General features: G+C 49.2%; 1 protein-coding gene across 1 annotated transcript in view; it reads left to right on the top strand.

Moving 5' to 3' along the window:
- The first annotated feature begins 1,167 nt into the window (after positions 1-1,167).
- The window catches only part of ASTL (astacin like metalloendopeptidase), an 88,077-nt gene continuing 69,823 nt past the window's right edge, over positions 1,168-19,421 (top strand). The window contains exon 1 of the mRNA XM_077262924.1: positions 1,168-1,274. Coding sequence (XP_077119039.1) covers positions 1,190-1,274 — 85 coding nt within the window. The 5' untranslated portion in view covers positions 1,168-1,189. The remainder of the gene's footprint in view (positions 1,275-19,421) is intronic.

The following is a 19,421-nucleotide window of genomic DNA, read 5'->3' on the forward strand; positions in this document are numbered from 1 at the left end:
TGCTGTGGAGTTCAGAATTCTTTTTTATCAGTTAAATAAAAAAAATCAGCATCTGTATTAGGACCACAAGACCGAAGAAAACAGTATGGCCACAATATTGCATAAGGCCGGGTTCAGACGAGCATATTTTAGGTACAAGAGCTGCCCATTGTTACTGAATAGGGCCGGTCAGATGAGATTTTTTTTACACTGGGGCAGCATGCTCTAGTCTGATCCATTTTTCAGATCTGAGTTGCCATTAAACTCAATGGGTGTGTGTTAAAAAAATAAGTAAATACCATACAGACACTTTGCATATGGCATACATTTTTTAAGGATCCATTACAATTATTAAACACAGGAAATTGTATTTTAATTAAATTTTTTTTTTACCTGTGGAGTTTTCCTTTCTAATGCAAGTCTGTGGGAAAAAATTCACACAGAAAATTCAGCGCTCCCGCAAGAGAAATTGAGAAGTTGCGGATTTGAAACACACACTGCAGGTCAGTTTACACTGAGCAACAAAAAAAAAAAAAAAAGCACAGTGGGCAGAATATTTCTGTAAATCCCATCCACTTTGCTGGAGCTGTAAGACGTAGCCTAAGTTCCAGCAAACTGGCTGGGATTTATAGTTTTTTTTTTTATTTTAATGCTGTGTAAACTGACCTGCGTTGTGTTTTTGAAACCCACAACAATTTCTCTTGCGGGTACGCCGAGTTTTACGTGTGTGTATTTTCCCCCAAGAATTGCATTAGATGCGGAAAATCCACAAGTAAAAAATAAAATGTGCATTTTTAGTGTAAACCACATGACTGTATCAATAAAGTTTTGACAAATACCAGGCAGTAATAAAAACAAAGCAGCTTTATTTATAACATGTCGGACCAAAAAAAGACAAAAACCCCAGTGATGAAAAACACATGTAAAAAAAAAAACACTGAAAAGCGTATTGAAAAAAAAAAAAACTGCAAGTAAAACCAATAGGAGCAGAAACAGTTTAGAAAATTTGCAACATTTAAAACTCACCAAATACTCATGATGGGAACGTCTCCAATACATCACCAAACATAAAAACGACACAGAACCCGGCCTGGGAGGCAGATATGGTCCTCGCGACTTCATACTCCCAAGATTCCCCACCTAAGCCATGCTAATTTGGACATGCAGACCCCTCCCCGATGTACCCCAGACAGCTGATGTGTATAAAGCAATGGGTAAGAGGTTTCGCCCCTCTCCGCCCATTCCATGTGTCATCATGAGTTGGATAGTAATCATTTGTCTCTTTGGAGCTGGAGGTAAGAGTTTAGCTCCTGTCATACGATATCTGAACCGTTTTCTGAGATATTAATTTTTTGTTGCTGCTGTATAAAAATGTCAGATTAGGAGCTCCTTCATTGAAGTTAAACCCAATGGTGTGGGATTTTTTAAAAAAACCTGATTCATTGTAAGTGCATGTTTACATGGGTCAAATACGTGGGTGGATTTTTTTTTTTTGATTTTTTTTTTTTTAGGTTTCCCCCCTCTCCAGGCAGAAAATCTGTAAAATGTTCCAATCATAACATTGTAGATGAGATTTCATAACTCTCCTCTACACACGGAGTAGGAGATTCAGTTTTTCAATTTATACTTTTTTTTTTTTTTATTATTATTGGGGGGGGGGGGGGGGGGTTCTACAGGTGTCTACACTAAAATAAACAATAGCAATCTGCATTGACACGTTTTTTTTGTTTGTTTGTTTTTAAGGGGTATGTGTGGGATTCTGCACTTCAAAACACTTTTTTTTTTTACGTGCAATTTTATTTATTTTTTTGCTCCAGGCTCTTCATAGTAGCCTATGAGAAAGAAATGCACAAAAAATGTGCATCGTTCTGTAGCATCTCTAAGGCTATGTGCACACGTCGTGGATTTCCTGCGGATAAGCAGTGTTTTTTACCGCACAGAAACACTGCAGATCCGCAAGTGATTTACAGTACAATGTAAATCAATGATAAAATAAATGCTGTGCTAATGGTGCAGAAAATTCCGGGCGGAAACGCTGCAGATTAAAAGTAGCATGTCACTTCTTTTGTGCGGATCTGCAGCGTTTTTTTACCCATTCCATTATAGAAATCCGCAGGGGTAAAAACGCAAAAAGTGTATTACACTGTGTAAGAACATGGCTGGTCAAGATCAACCAATAACAAGCTTAACCTCTTCACCCCTGGACCTGTTTTCACCTTCCTGACCACATCAAATGTTACAATCTTGACCACTGTCCCTTTATGCGGTAATAACTCTGGAATGCTTCAAAGAATACTAGTGATTCTAAGATTGATCTGTCGTGACACATTGCACTTTTAGTGGTAAATTTTTGATCAAAATATCGCAATTTTTAAAACTTAATTTTTTATATCCTTAATCCAGTTAGTCATGCTGTAAAATTGTTAATAAATAACACTTCCCACATGTCTACTTAAGACCAGCATCATTTTTTAAACTTTTTTTTTTTTTTTTTTCATTTTGTTAGAAAGTTAGAAGGGTTAAGAGTTGATCAACAACTTTTCATTTTTCCCCCAAAAATGTATTAAAAAAAATAAATTAAAAAAAAATTTTCTTTTTCGGACCACATCAAGTTTGAAGTGACTTTGAGGGGCCTGTATGACAGAAAATTCCCCAAAATGCAGCTACTGAGGGTGCAGTTGCCCTGTACATCTGACGTCACTGACGCAAACCCTGACAGCGGGTGTGATGATGTTACTACTTGGTGCCCGCTGTGCTGAGATGTGGGGGCAGGAGGAGGAGAGGTGATTATATACATACATACATACATACATACATACATACATACATACATACATACATACATACATACATACATACATACATACATACATACATACATACACCTACGAGAAGTACACTATACTATGTGGAGGTCTATGGGGTGCATTATACTATATGGAGACTATTTAAGGGGCCATCATACTGTGTGGGGCCATTGGGCCATTATACAATTTGGGGGCTACTAAGAGGTCACTATACTACAGGGGATACTATACAGCGAGGGGGCATTATACTGTGTATAAGAGGGCATCATACTGTGTAGAGGGGAGATGTATGGAGGGGTACTTGGGACATTAAGTGGGCACTTATTGTTATAGGGGAACTCAGGTTATTGTGACTGTCAAAGGGGCACACAGGGCATTGTTAATTTCTAGGCAGAAAAATGTGGGCACTGTTTTCTAGGGCACTTGCACAGGACATTAATATATTCTAGAGGTCTGCTAAAACTAATTTGTCTAGTAGACAAATCGCACACTACAGCAGAGTTATTGAAAGGACTAACAGGCAAGACAGATTTGTGGCTCTCGCCGCTGAACTTACAACCAGACGTGATCGTGTGTGATAATGTCCGTAACCCTGTGGCAGCTGTGTAGCTTGCTAAGCTCACAAACGTACCACGCTTGGCTCATGTGCTCAGCTTGGTAGTTCACCAGTTTCTGAAAACCTACCCAGATTTGCCAGCAATTCTGGTCAAGATATGCTGTGTCTGCGCCTATTTCCACAAGTACCGCTGCTATGGTTTTGCTGCAGCAGCCCATTCAAATGCCAGCTCACCAACTAGTGTGCGACGTGACCACACGCTGGAACTCCACACTGCACATGATGTCAAGACTTTGTCAGCAGCTGTGGAATACCAGCTCCAACAAGCCAGTCGGAATTCTGGTCAGCCTCCGCACATAACAACTGAAGGAGTGGGCATGGATATCTGACCTTTGTGTGGTTCTCCAAGACTTTGAGGACTTCACAAAGATGGTGAGTGATGAAGATGCCATAATCGTCGCAGTGATCCCACTTCTTTGTCTTCTTAAACAGTCGCTTCTTACAGTTAAACATGAAGCTTTGCATTTGGACCAGGTTGAGATGGAGGAAGAGATATACTACCCAGCCTCATCTCATTTACTAAGTGAGGACTGGGTAACAATGAGTAAGAGGAACAGGAGCTGGTTGCTAGCGCAACAGAGGCTAGTATCCACACAAGCTTCGTTCCATCGCTCCTATGTGGATGGACTGATGAAAAGTATGGCCCACGCTATGTACTGCTGCCTTTCCTGTGAACCTCACATTATATTCATCTTTGCTGAAAAAAAAAAAAGTACTGGTTGTTCAACCTGCTAGAGCCACGCTACAAGGAGAACCTTGTGCAGCGCCCCCACTGCCGCAGGGCTGAGGGGTACCCGGTACCGGGCCTCTGAGTCTCTGCTCTGGGGTTGTCACGGTGGCTAGGCCCGGTCCGTGACCCTGCTGAGGGGCGCCCCAAATAGGTGTGGATGGTGGTGGTGGTGCGGTGTAATGCCGGTCACAGTAAATAACGAGGACACAAGGTTGCAGTCTCCTTACCTCTTTACTGAAGGCTTCTGGGTCCTCAGTTCGGAATACGGTTAACCGGGCTGCGCAAGTCCGGCCGGTCCGATGGCACCTCCAGAGTTCCCGTTGCAGGTGGAAATCTGTGCCTTCCTTCTAGCGCTTGTGGAGCGCCCCCACACCGCCGCAGGGCCGAGGGGTACCCGGAGCCGGGCCTCTAGGTCTCAGTCCTGGGGTTGTCACGGTGGCTAGACCCGGTCCGTGGCCCTGTCTGTCAATGGGGGACGTCCGGTGCAATAAGTGGTGTGGTAACGGTGCAGGTCGCGGTAAATAACGAGGACACCAGTTTGCAGTCTCTTTACCTCTTTACTGAAGATGTTGGAGACCTCAGTCCAGAGCGCTGTTAACTGGGTTTTCAGAGACCGGCCGGTCCAACGACACATCAGGAGTTCTCCTCACAGGTGGGAATCAGTATCTACCTTCTAGCGCTGTGTGTTGTAGTTCTTCCCTGCTGAGCTCCCGGGATAGTCCTCACAACTGTTTCTTTCTGTCTCTACTGTTCGTTCTCCGTCCTCCAGGTGATATGGTAGGACGCACCCGTATGACGGGGTAGGCCTGGAGTTCTTCCGGGACTCTAGAGTCGCCCCTCTCCCACAGCTGCCTCCGTTGTCTGCTTAGGTGTTAAGTGAGACAGCCAACCTGTAATTAGCTGTCCTGCCGTGGTTTGCAATGTACTTAAAGTCTCTTTCTTGCTCGGCGTTCCGGCCACCGATTGTTTGCGCCTCAGCAAGGTGCTGCCTCTTTCAACAAAACCCCTGCTGGTATTCTCCTTTTCTGTATTCCCGTTGTTTGCTGGTTAGTTCTGCTCTGAGGAGTCTGCCAGGATCCCCATCCCTGACAGGTCCTCTCACTAGCTCTTCCCAGCTACTTCTCCCTGTCTTCCTGTCCAACCCCCAGTTTTACCAGAGTTGTGAGGAGTGGCCTACTAGATAGGACCACCCCCCCTGGTGGCCGGAGTGTGAAGTGTGGTGAAAATGTACCTGGTCAGAGGAACTCCTTAGTGCAATCAGACGTACCATAGCTCCCCATAGTGGCGGAGCCGCAGTACTGCAACAACCAGGACTCTGGGGTGCTGCACTCCCCCCCGGTTAAATCCAGTACTCCGGGACTGGGAAAACAAGAACAATAATACATGTTAACAGGAAACACACAAACTTTTGAAATAGCATAACAATTGAACATAATAATACTTCCCTTTACGGGAGGTGAGGATTCTTGAACGTTGCAAAAGTTAGGTCATGCACAGTTTATGACTCTCAGTTCAGTGGTTGAAACAGCGGGGACCCCGGGTAAACAAAGGGGTCCCCCTTATGAAAGTTTTTGAGCAATTCACTGTCCATTACTCTATTGTCCATTTTAACAACCTGTAACAAAAAGATATGCATACAAACATTTTTAATGAAATAGCAGCCCTTATCAATACCTCCACATTTTGTAGCGGAGGGGAGTTTGGTTCTGTGTGCTGCGTGTGGACCTTCGCAGCGCAGGGGTTGCTATTGGCCTAACAGGGCCCGCTATGCTTGCTACCGCTGGTGTAGTGCGCTGTCTTCTAACTACACTTCTAGTGAGTCTGGGTAGCACTGGCAGGTTGGGGCTCTCAGAGCTGCTGCTATCAACAGTGGGTACGGCAGGCTCACTGATAGCAGAGGGAGGATTTGCCGGTTCAACGGTCGGCATGGCTTCTTCAGGCAAGGCTTGTTGAGGTTGCGGGGCCGGATGATCTGGTTCCACCATTGTTTCTGGCGGGTCCGGCTGTTCAAACATTACAACAGGTACCGCAACGGCTTGGTTTATCAGAGTCCAGGACTGGGGAAAGTCACCAAGGACAGTATGGAACATTTTCTCCTTTTCCACCGGCGGGGAGATTTCTGGGGCCGTGCCCCTCTCTTTCAATTTATCGGGGCAGACCTTAAGGTGATCCCTGGATACCGCTGTCGAGGTCTCCCCTTTGTCCTTGCTGATGAGACAGACCTAAGGCTACGTTCACATTTGCGTTGTGCGCCGCAGCGTCGTCGCCGCACCAAAACGCATGCGTCGTGCGGCCCTATCTTTAACATTGGGGCCGCATGGCGCCGCATGTACATGCGTTGTCATGCGTTTTGGTGCGTCGTACGCCGCATGCGGCGTTAGGGCGCACCTGTCAGGGCGCGGCAAACGCAACATGTTGCATTTTTTTTGCGGCGCCGACTTTTTAAAAAACGCATGCGTCGTGTTTGCGTCGCTTTTGCGTCGTCGATGCGCCTTTTTCCCATTGATTTGCATTGACAACGCAGACGACGCAAGTACTTGCGTCGTGGTGCGTTGTACGACGCATGCGTTTTCCAAAAAAATTGCAAAAATTGTCTAGACTTTGGGGGGGCGCATGCGGCGCAAAACGCTGCGTTTTTTGTTCATAACGCAACTGCGTTTTTGTTTGCGTTGTGCGTTGCGGCGCCGACGCTGCGGCGCACAACGCAAATGTGAACGTAGCCTTAGTGTTGTCGAAGTCGGATGGCAAGATGGTATACGGTTCCGCTTCCCATTGGTCATCGAGCTTGTGTAACCTCCTCTTTCGTTTAAGCACCTGCTCACCAGGTGACAGGGGAATCGCAGGAGCGTGTTGGTTGTAGTCCCTTTCTTGCCTCTGCCTAGCCTGGGCGAGACTTCTCTCCACACACTCTTGCACTTCGCGGTACCTTCGCTGCCTTTCTGCATCCCAATCCGCATCCGGCGAGGTATCTTCGGGTACTAGGACCCCCATGTCCAGATCAACAGGTAACCGACTAGACCTTCCTCGCATCAGGTACGCTGGAGTACAGTTGGTGGAACTTACTGGGATGTGGTTGTACATATCCACCAAGTCAGGCAACTTTGTCGGCCACAGATTCCGTTCCTCCACAGGCAAGGTCTTCAATAAATCGATTACTACCTGGTTCATCTTCTCGCACATCCCGTTGGTTTGAGGGTGATACGGTGTAGTTCTGATCTTCTTACACCCGTACAACTGGCAGAATTCTTGGAATACTTCTGCTTCAAAGGCAGGTCCCTGGTCGGTCAGTACCTTCTCTGGGTAGCCATGGGGCCTACAAAAGTGCTGCTGGAAGGCCCTGGCGGCAGTCCTGGCCGTTAGATCTTTAACAGGCACAACCACCAGAAACCTGGAGTAGTGGTCCACGATGGTAAGGGCGTAGATATAGCCCGACCGGCTAGGTGTCAGCTTCACATGATCCAGCGCGACCAGTTCAAGCGGCCGTTTGGTGATGATAGGCCGCAGGGGGGCCCGTTGGCTGTCACGGTCCTTTCTGCGCAGACTACATGGACCACACTCCCGACACCACTTCTCAATGGTTCTCTTCATGCCAATCCAATAGAACCTCCCTCGGAGTAGCTTCTCCAGCTTCTTCCATCCGAAGTGTCCGGCTCCATCATGGTAGGCTCCCAGAACCATGGGCGCATCTCGCCTTGGCACCACTATCTGCCACACCAATTCATGAGTACGTGGGTCGATGCTCCTCCTGCACAGCTTGCCATCATGGATAAACAGCTTGCTTCTTCCCTTCCACAGCTGTTGGGTTTCTTGTGGATCATCTGGGCCAGGGTGCAACCCAGCCTGCGTCAAGAGCTCCTTCACCTGACGGACCGCGGGGTCACTATCCTGGGTTTCTACCCATCCGTGGTGGGGCAGGGGATTCAGCGTGGCATCCGGTTGGTTCTTGTGCCTGTTCTTCACATGGTGAGAGCTCTGAGTGGCTTTGGGGCGATGGAAGGCAGGCAGCTCCACCTCTTCAAGTGCCTCCGGGTCTTCTCCCACTTCTGGTAAATTGGGCATTCGGGACAAAGCATCGGCATTGGCATTCTGGTGCCCTGCCCGATATTTGATGGTGAAATCATAGTTGGACAGCCGGGCCATCCACCGCTGTTCCAAGGCCCCGAGTTTGGCGGTATCCAGATGCGTTAGCGGATTGTTGTCCGTGAAGACGGTGAATTTCGCGGAAGCCAGGTAGTGCTTAAACCTCTCCGTCACTGCCCAGACAAGGGCAAGGAATTCCAGTTTGAAGGAACTGTAGTTGTCAGGGTTTCTTTCCGTGGGACGGAGTTTCCTGCTGGCGTAAGCGATCACTCTTTCCTTGCCGTTCTGAACCTGAGACAGCACGGCTCGTAGTCCCACATTACTGGCATCTGTGTACAGCACAAACGGTTGGTCGTATTTGGGGTAAGCCAGTACCTCTTCCCCCGTCAGCGCCGACTTCAAGCAGGTGAAGGATTCCTCCAGCTCTTCGTTCCAATCAAAGGGGGTTTTCCTCCCCTTGGTCTTCTTTGGTTGGCCCACCAGCAGATTTTGCAAGGGTGCGGCCTTCTTGGTGAAATCCTTTATGAATCTCCGGTAGTAACCTACCAACCCGAGGAACTGCCGGACTTCGTGGAGGTCACTAGGCTTTGGCCAGTCTTGGATCACTGTGACCTTGTCGGGGTCTGGGGCCACTCCTTCAGCGCTCACTACATGGCCCAGGTACTGCACTTTAGGTTTCAGCAGATGACACTTGGACGGTTTCACTTTTAGGCCGAATTTGGACAAGGCTTCAAACACCTCGGCCAGGTGCTTCAGATGGTCTTCGTAGGTTTTAGAGAAGACTATGACGTCATCCAGATATAGCAGCACGGTTTCAAAGTTCAGGTGTCCCAGGCAGCTCTCCATCATCCTCTGGAACGTTCCGGGAGCATTGCACAATCCGAAGGGCATGTAGTTGAACTCACAGAGGCCCATTGGCGTCGTGAAGGCCGTCTTTTCCTTGTCCGCCTCCGCCACAGGAACCTGCCAGTACCCACTGGTGAGATCTAAGGTAGAGAAATAGTTAGCAGATTTTAAAGCAGCCAGAGACTCCTCTATCCTGGGCAGTGGGTATGCGTCCTTATGTGTAATGCGATTCAACTGTCTGTAATCAACACACATCCTCATTGTACCATCTTTCTTTTTAACAAGGACTAACGGAGCCGCCCAGGGGCTACAGCTGTCTCTCACCACCCCAGCCTCCTTCATTTCCCGCAACATGTCCTTGGCACACTGGTAATGAGCTGGGGGTACAGGGCGATATCTCTCTTTTATGGGTCGATGATCTCCCGTGGGGATGTGATGTTGGATCCCTTTCACCTGTCCAAAATCTGAGGGGTGTATGCTGAATACCTGTTCGTACTCGTGTACCACCCTGTAAGCCCCCTGTATTTGATGAGATGGGGTAGAGTCAGTGCCCACATGCAATTCCCGACACCAATCTTTCGAGGGCTCTGCAGAACCTTTGTTCTCCGCCACATTTGATGGGCCCAAAGGTTCAGGTGTCTGTATTACACTATTATTGACAGTGAACAGTTTGGCGAGCGTAGTATACTTGGTTAGGTGGACCTCTTCCTCCCCACAATTGAGGACACGTACAGGCACTCTCCCCTGTCGGACGTCTACCACCCCCCGGGCTGTCAGAACAGTAGGCCTATTGTCTGAATATACAGGTTCTACCAAGGCCTGGTAGTCCTTACCCCTGAGGCCTATGGCTGCTCGACACCATATTAACATTTCACTCTTGGGAGGTATCGCGATGGGGTTTGAATCACTTACAGTGACACGACCAATCTCACCACCAGTCAGCTCTACCTGCTGTCTCTGCATCAGAGCTCTGATTTCCTTCTGCAGGGCACGTTGCTCACTGTGGCCAGCGTTTTCTGCCACCTGTTGCAACAAAACAATCACTTCTGCAAGACAATTTTCTATAACATTAGTACCAAGAGTCATCATGGGATTACATTCTCGACGATCAATATCTACAATCACAATCCCTTGGGCTTTCAATTCCACCCGCCCCACTTTGATGGTGACCTCCTTATACCCCACTTGTGGCAATGGCTGACCATTACTGGCGATTATGGTGAAATCATCATCAGGGCCACGAGTAATATCAGCGTCCTCCCAATACCGTTTGTAGAGCACGTAAGGTATAGTCGTCACCTGAGAACCGGTGTCCAGCAAAGCATTCAAGGGGATTCCATCAATCACTACAGGGAGAACTGGTCGTCCTCCAATATACTTGGTTCTCCAATGCTGCAGGCCTGACCGTCCTACTCCTGGGGGTTGGCCCTTTGCCCCAGGGGTTGCTCGTTTAAAGGACAGTACCTTGCAAGATGGCCCACCTGGTGACAGCGGCGGCAGATGGGTCGTCCATCCTGGTGGAAGCGATCGTCGGGCCGGCTCCTGGTCGGCGGAGTCCTCCTCTGTCGCATCCAAGGGACATCCTCCGGGCTGGAAGCCAACTGGATCTTCTCTTTGGGGGCCTCCTGTAGGGACTGCACCGTCCGGGCCAGGGCAGCAACGCTCTTGGTTAGCTCTTGCATCTGGAGACGAAGTCCTGCAGGGGAGTCGTCCTCGAAGCTCTGGGCGTCGGCCTCCGCGGCAACTGGGGTATCCGATGCCACCTCCTGGTGGTATGTGAGAGCGGGGCGCCTGGGTGGTACTGCGCGGCTGGGCTGTCGCTCCTGCAATGCCTGGATAGCTTTATCTTTAAACTGCGCAAAAGTCAAGTCTGGATTTTGCATGGCCAGAAAGTGCAATTGGCCCCGCTGGTGACTGCACAGGAGCCCCTCAATGAACCGCTCCTTCAGGATTTTATCTTCATCCTGCATGCTGCCGGGGTCACTCTGCTTAATGGCCCGCATCGCTTCCTGGAGATTAAGGGCATAGTCCCGCAAGCTATCCTGTGACTTTTGTTTGCATCCATAAAAAGTCAGTTTAATCTCTGTAGCAGTGCGAGTGTCAAAGGTGGCTTTAAGCTTGGCAAAAATCTGTTGTGCAGTTCCTTTATCCTCAGCGGGCCAGGATTTCAATTCCCTCAGAGCCGCCCCAAAGAGTTGGCCGGTTATCATATGGACCTTCTGGGGCTCGGTTAGGGGATAGAACTCGAGCAGGCTGCAGAGCCCTTCTTTAAAGTCAGTGAACGTATGCGCCTCCCCAGAGTATCGTGGGAGCCAGGCCGCTCCGGGCAGGTAGGGCATGGAGAAGGGCATTATGGCTTTTGCATTAGCGGCAGTGTCCGACTGGCTGATGGGGGCAGCGGGTTCTGCGGCAGTCAGTGGTGGTATTAGGGCCGCGGCTTCGCCCGCTGCGGGGACCGGAGCTGCCCCTGCGTCCGCGGCTGCGACCGCCACCTCCTCTCCTCCCGACTCGGACATGGCCGTCCCTTCCTTCCACTAACCTGCTGGAGGTTGGAGTTCCTCTTCCGGGATTGGCGCCTCACCGCGCTTTCCGTTCCGCGCTTCTTTTGGCTGATCCCGCCCACGTAGCTAAGGCTCCTCCCTCCGCGCGCGGCAATGGCGAATTTTGGCGGCAAATGGCACAGCACAGTCTTTTCAATAAAGTACAGTCCAAGCACAATAACTCACAGTTCCAAGGCACACATGACCTGATTCTTCAGGCTTAAGTAAATCCTGTTCGTGACGCCAAGTTGGAGCGCCCCCACACCGCCGCAGGGCCGAGGGGTACCCGGAGCCGGGCCTCTAGGTCTCAGTCCTGGGGTTGTCACGGTGGCTAGACCCGGTCCGTGGCCCTGTCTGTCAATGGGGGACGTCCGGTGCAATAAGTGGTGTGGTAACGGTGCAGGTCGCGGTAAATAACGAGGACACCAGTTTGCAGTCTCTTTACCTCTTTACTGAAGATGTTGGAGACCTCAGTCCAGAGCGCTGTTAACTGGGTTTTCAGAGACCGGCCGGTCCAACGACACATCAGGAGTTCTCCTCACAGGTGGGAATCAGTATCTACCTTCTAGCGCTGTGTGTTGTAGTTCTTCCCTGCTGAGCTCCCGGGATAGTCCTCACAACTGTTTCTTTCTGTCTCTACTGTTCGTTCTCCGTCCTCCAGGTGATATGGTAGGACGCACCCGTATGACGGGGTAGGCCTGGAGTTCTTCCGGGACTCTAGAGTCGCCCCTCTCCCACAGCTGCCTCCGTTGTCTGCTTAGGTGTTAAGTGAGACAGCCAACCTGTAATTAGCTGTCCTGCCGTGGTTTGCAATGTACTTAAAGTCTCTTTCTTGCTCGGCGTTCCGGCCACCGATTGTTTGCGCCTCAGCAAGGTGCTGCCTCTTTCAACAAAACCCCTGCTGGTATTCTCCTTTTCTGTATTCCCGTTGTTTGCTGGTTAGTTCTGCTCTGAGGAGTCTGCCAGGATCCCCATCCCTGACAGGTCCTCTCACTAGCTCTTCCCAGCTACTTCTCCCTGTCTTCCTGTCCAACCCCCAGTTTTACCAGAGTTGTGAGGAGTGGCCTACTAGATAGGACCACCCCCCCTGGTGGCCGGAGTGTGAAGTGTGGTGAAAATGTACCTGGTCAGAGGAACTCCTTAGTGCAATCAGACGTACCATAGCTCCCCATAGTGGCGGAGCCGCAGTACTGCAACAACCAGGACTCTGGGGTGCTGCACTTGTGTGTTGTGGTCCTCCCCTGCTGTGCTTACGGGATAGTACCCCACAACTGTTGTGTGTTCCTCGTGTTCCCTCACAACAACTCGATTCTGATGTTCTTCTTCTTCTCGCCCCCCAGATCTTATGGTAGGACGCACCCGTATGACGGGAAGGCTCGGAGCTCTTCCGGGACCCTAGAGTCGCCCCTCTCCAAAGGTTGCCCCCTATGTCTGCGTAGGTGATGTAGGTGAGACAGCCAGCCTATAGCTCTCTGTCCTGCCGTTGGTTTGAAGTAATGCTTAGAGCTCTGTACTTCCTCGGCGTTCCGGCCACCGGTTATTTACGCCTCAGTAGGATGTTGCCTCGGTCTAACAGCACGACTCCTACTGGTATTTCTCCCTGTTGCGTTGATCTCGTTTCTCACTCAGCACAATAAATCTCGCTTCTTGTCCTTTCTAAGGGCACCGCCGCTATGAAGTGCAGGCGCGGTCCCGTAGCTTTCTCTCTGATTGACAGGCCTCTGTCAGGATCCCACCCCTGACAGGGACCCTACCGAATCTTCCCCTACAACACCCTCTGCCACAAGGTGTTGCCTGGTTCCAACCCAGTCAGCTTTCTTCCTAACTTCCTGCCTAACCCCCAGTTTTACCAGACTGTGAGGAGTGGCCTAATGAATAGTACCCTTAGCTCCCCCTGGAGGCCAGACTGTGAAATGTATTGGTGTATGTGATACCTGGTCAGATGAACTCCTTCAGTGCCATCAGACGTACCATAGCCCCCCTTAGCGGCGGAGCCACAGTACTGCAATGACCAGGACTCTGGGGCGCTGCACTTGCATCTCTCCTTCCTGAGGTGGGGAGGTCTACTAAAATAGTGCTATAGCAGAAGGCCATTGTTAAAAATATGGTGAAAAAATTCCTATCATATGCTAGCGGCATGGAGGAGGAGAAATGAGGGAGACACACACCAGAGGCAGGATGACTCTGTCAAAGGCCTAGGCCAATTTCATAACACCCTCCCAGTATCGAGGCCCTGATGGCCAGGTATTTTTGACAAGGAGGGAAACGTTTTTTAAGATGGTCAAGCAATATCTGGCTGTTGGGTCTCAAAGCTGGACACCTGGCATGAGCTGTCCCTCTAAGCCTTGGAGGTGTTGTGCTGCCCTACCGCTAGTGTGTTGTCTGGGCAAGGTTTTTAGTGCTGCCGGGAGGATCATAAGACAAAGTTTCGCCTGTCAACAGAAAAATCTGACTCACTCTGATAAAACAATGAACAAAGCCTGGATTAGCAGTGACTTTTCCACACAACTAGATGACAACAGCACAGTGTTTTCAATCTTCAATATTTGAATGTGGCCCTCCAGTTGTTGCCTTCAAGAGTCTATGGATGACTCTCCCTTTTTTACATATTTTTTTCTGACTTTGCACCTTGTGCAGAGCCTTTGAGTGTAGGAGTACCACAACTATACTTCACAATATTTGAATGGTGAACTAAAGTTAGTCCCTTCAAGGGTGTATGGATGACCCTGCTTGTATTTTTTGGCAAACTTTGCACATCCATTATGAGTCTAGGAGTACCAATACATGACAATTTGAACAGAATGTGTATGAGGCCCTCCTTTGTCTAATACAGGCTGTATCTGAGTCCCTCTTCCTTCTAATTTTTGGTAGTTCTTGCTACCTTTGTAAATTACTGACATTTCCAATTTTTTTATTGCAAATTAAAATTTTGGTTTACTTTAAATTATTTATTTTTTATTTGACCTTATACACAAGTCGTTATACAGGAAAGAATGTTTAACATTTTTTATTCCTGTAAATTCCAATTTCGCTTCGTTTTTTTTTTTTTTTTAAATGTTTTATTGTCAGTCCTTTTAAAGTGAAGAGTGCCACCATTGTTCTCAGCAGCGATATGGGAGTCAGAGATGCTTCCAGGAGTCTTTACCATGCTGTTCTCCTTCCAGTCAGCTCTTCTTCTATCCATTTCAACATATTTACTGCCCCCCAGGCCTCCTTTTAGGGTCTTCCGGAAAAATGCTCAAATATCTCACTTACTCCCATTATACTCGTTGCTCGAAACGAGCATCTGATCATTTTAGCGCTCGCTCGTCACTATTGATGAACACACTGGCGCAAATTGGGATTTGACCTTGTAGAATGGATGTTTCAATAAAATCTTGATATCTGTTCAGTGACTGGTTTTGTTGCTTTGTAAATAAAAGCTGTTATTCTTTTACAATTCCCGTAACTGCTCCCAGGATGGTGTGTGGGAGAAAATTTCAGGAGGTTATCAAACGAGACATCCAGTTAAAGCAAAATCCTTTTCCCTATAATTTTACTGTGGGTAAAAGCTATGAGCCCTTCTTCATGGTTTTCTGCCTTTCCTAGAACACTTTAGATTATTGAATATGATGTAATATTGATATGGCGTGCCTGGAAATTGCTAGTGGGTGAAATACTGCTGTTTTATCACCACCTGTATGAAAATATATTATCAAAAATGTGAAATGCTGTATCTGCTTTAGGTTGGCTTTGCAGATCTTCTAAATGCCAGGGCTGACCGTGGGTGGGTGAGGGGGGTCTCTTGATCCGAACTAAGTTTCATCAAGGGCATATATAAGATTATTGGTCTCCTGGCCTGAAACATGTCAGTGGCACAATTGGCAGCATCATCAGTTCAAATGCTGTCATCAGAGCTGACTCTAATTGCAACAATTAACCTTGGGATCCTTTTTTAAAACACAGCCAGCACCTGCGCTCGAGCCTGCGACTTGCATGCTTAGGGCAGGTGCATATGAGCGTATTTTCTGTCTGAGTGCGATTTGAGAACATCGGATCTCACTTGGAACAATGTAATGTTTTGGGGCTGTGCACGTGTCCGATTATTATTTATTTTTCTCTTCGCCACGGCAGCACCCACTGAGGGGGGATCCGCCCTTAGGAACAGGAAACCTACGGAGAGATAAAAGGGGCGGTCCCGCAGTTGGTTTCCTGTTCCCAGGGAACCTGTGGAGAGAAGAGGATACCTGGGCTGTGATGCCCCTTGTGCGGTTGCTGTAAGAACGGCAGGGGCTCCAGCACCAGAAGCAGTGTCGGGGGTTTCTTGTACCATTCTTCCCCCCCCCCCCTCAGCTGACATGACACTGTGAGGCCGGGATCCGGGAGCTGCCCTGGCTCAGAGAGTGTGGCATGGCAGGATGGGTCGTCTCTTGTCTGGGGCTGCGCATGAAGTTTTGGAGGTAACAGCGGTAAGGTGTGCCACTGTGGTGATTTACCGGCGTGCGCGCCTGTGCAGAGTTCTTAGAAGCACTTTCACCCGGAAGTCCAGTTAAACTTCCGAGAGGTACCGAGGGAGGAGGCGCAAAGTTGCGCAGGCGCACACAGCAGAGCCGCAACGCGGAAGTGGTAACCACTTCCGAGGAGAGAGGAAAAAAAAGGTGAATTCCGGCGTTGGGGGTGAAAATAGCATAAAAACACTGGCTAGAGAGCCACCGGTGTGCATTATGGCATTCCCAAGGCAGACCGCTGTACTCCATTTGGAGATTACAGCAGCGTCGGCACATAGCAGCCCCAGAAGCGGCAGTGGACGCTCTAAACAGAGCGGATCCTTGGCAAAAGGTGGAAAGGACAAAAGATCTGACCGGTCCACATCGCAGCCTGTGCCTTCACCTCCGCAACAGGTACCATGTTGAAAAAAGCTTCACTGGGTGAGTGTTATTGAGTTGCCCGCCAGGGCCGTGGGGTACTCTGTACTGGGTCCGGTGTTGACAGGGGGATGTCTCGGTGGTGACCCGGTCTGTGGCCCTGGGTGCCCATGTAAAAGGGGAAATTGAATAAAGTTTGTGTGTGACGCCACCTGTGGTATTCGGTCAGTGGGGACCGACGTTGCTTTAAGGGGGGTCCTCTGGGGTGATGTTATGGCAGCTAGATGGTATAACTTCCCACAGGTGAAGTATATCCCCAGGGCTCCCGGTGTGTAGATGGAAGATGGTGAATGGCGCAGTAAAGAACGAGGACACAGGTTTGCAGTCTCTTTACCTGATTTACTGAAGACTTCAGGCAGCCACAGTCCAGGGTACCAGATCACAGGGCAGGCAGGGTCTACCCGGCTTGGAAGCGAATCCAGACTCCCCTTTACCAGGTGGAGTTAAAAGCCTTCCTCTAGCGCGGTTGTGTTGTAGTCCCTTACTGCCTATGGCTTCAGATATGGTCCTCACAGTTCTTCTCTCTGTCCCCCATATAGGATAGGACAATACCTGTAAGACAGGTAACTTGAGCCTTTTTTACAGGGACTCTAGCACGCCCTGGGCTCTGTGTTACTGTGTCTCAGGTGTGTGTGGCGGACAGGTAACTTGCAGTTCAGCTGTCCTGCCGGTTTCTGATGTAAGCCTTCGAGTCCCTTACAACCTCGGTGGTCCGGCTACCGATTATCTACGCTTTGCCAGGGAGACAGTCTGCTCGCTGCTGTCCTCCCCCTGGTGTCACTCTCCTGTGCTTTGCTCTCCTGCACGCTCACTGAACAATGTCCCTTTCTTTATGAGCTGTAGTACTTCAGACTACATGGCCCCTTCGTATGTTCTTCCTGCCTCAGACTGCTCCAGTCTGCTTCCTGGCACTTTCTGACTGAAACTCCCTCCAAAACCACAATATATATCAATATCCAGGGGAGTCACCTAGAAATAGGATAAAAAGCTCCCCCTTGTGGCCTGGAGTGTGAACATGTTGTGTGCATTGTGATTACCTGATAAAAGATATCCTTCATTGCTTCCAAACGTAACATCACTCTCCCCGTGAGGAAAGCAATGCTACTGGGACGACCAGTACCCTGGGGCGCCACATTATCATTCCACCTATTAAGCTGATAGTCCCCCTTTTTTTCTGTATACCCAGGCAAAAAGAACAGAAAAATCTAAACAAACATAAATAATGCGCCCTGTGTTTCCAACCCCTTCCGGACAGCTACCCCAAAAGGATGTGCCAAATATGCATCGGACATACCCTACGGGAAGAGTCCTTTATAGGGACAGAGGATTGCAGGTCTTGAGGGGTACAAGTAGTGTTACAGAAATAAGGTACAATAGGGAGTATGACTCCTGTGATCAGAACGTTCTTTAGATATCAACAATAGAAGTTCAGTTTCCTCCCGAGAATCCCCTTCTTCAGAGGGAGAACAATATTCATGTTTTCCAACTGAGCGTATCGACAACCTTGTTAGACCTATTGTCTTCCGAACTGACCCTACGGCAGTGTTCCCCAACTCCGGTCCTCAAGAGCCACCAACAGGTCATGTTTTCAGGATTTCCTTAGTATGGCCCAGGTGATAATTGCATCACCTTCACAGGCAGGAATTTCATCACCTGTGAAATACTAAGAAATTCCTGAAAACATGACCTGTTGGTGGCTCTTGAGGACTGGAGATGGGGAACACTGTCTTGCGGACACTAAAGATCCCAAGACCCCTCAAGATATCGTGTTCGCTGGACTTTCTGAGAGAGAGACAAGTATTCCCAGTGTTACCAGCAGTAAGAGTTAGTTAAAAAAGAATGGCAGAAAGGTCTTCCCTCAACATCCAAAAGACGTTATCCCTTTGATGATGAAGATCTGTCTACATGGACAAAAGCTCCTAAGGTGGATGTGCAACACCCCAGGTAACCGGTTGTTGCAGTGAAGTTGCCTTCCTTTCGGGGAGGGTGATGTCATGCTCAGAGGCAAAGGAATTCCCTTTGTCAGGTAAGGCACTCACATGCAACATATTCCAAATCCAGACCTGGAGGGGGAGCTCAGGACCTGGATTCAGTGGAGCTTCCCTTAAATATGGGTATACGTCCTAGTCTGGAGGAGGAGTTAGCCAGTCTGGGAGAGACACAGAAGGAGAAGGAATTCTCAGAGAGCAGACAGAGGCCCAGCAGCCACGTAGGAGCTGCAGCCTCTGGAAGGAGAAATACCCGAAGGGTTGTATGTGGTGGAGCTTCAGAGGAAAGGAGCAGAGGAGAGGAACAGGGCTCAGAGGGAAACTGTGACCGGGCACCCTCAGAGCCAAAGCGCAGTATCGGGAGCCCGAGGCTATAGTGGAACTGTAGGACACTTGGCAAAATCGGAGGGCTCAGAACTTTAAGTGAACGACCCGCACCACAACTGAGACGCAGCAGCACCTGAGGAGCCTGGGGCATGATAGAGTCCCTGTAAAAAGTCTCAAGCTGCCCGTCATGCAGGTACCTATCCCAGGACAGGGGAAAAGAGGACTTTGCCAGTAAGCTTCAGGCAGCAGGGACCTCACATAGAACAGCTCTAGTTGGAAAGGCTCATGGACCTCAAATGGAAAATGGATTCTCCCGTTGCCTCTGAGCCGGCCGGGCCACATCACCATCCATGCCTGGTACCCTGGACTGTGGCCTGCCATATACAGTAAACCAGGTAAAGACTTTATAACTTGCGTCCTTTACTCATTGCCCCGCATACACCATCATCGGCATACATTATAGGCCCCTTGGGGACTCCGCTTCACCTGTGAGAAGCGTTACCATCTTTGCTGCAACAACATCCCCCAGATGTTCCCCTATTGACCGAACACCACAGGTGGTGTCACGACAGACTTTACCACAATCCCCCTTAAAAGACCGTTC

This window comes from Ranitomeya variabilis, chromosome 5 (assembly GCF_051348905.1).
Source record: "Ranitomeya variabilis isolate aRanVar5 chromosome 5, aRanVar5.hap1, whole genome shotgun sequence".
Lineage (NCBI taxonomy): Eukaryota > Metazoa > Chordata > Amphibia > Anura > Dendrobatidae > Ranitomeya > Ranitomeya variabilis.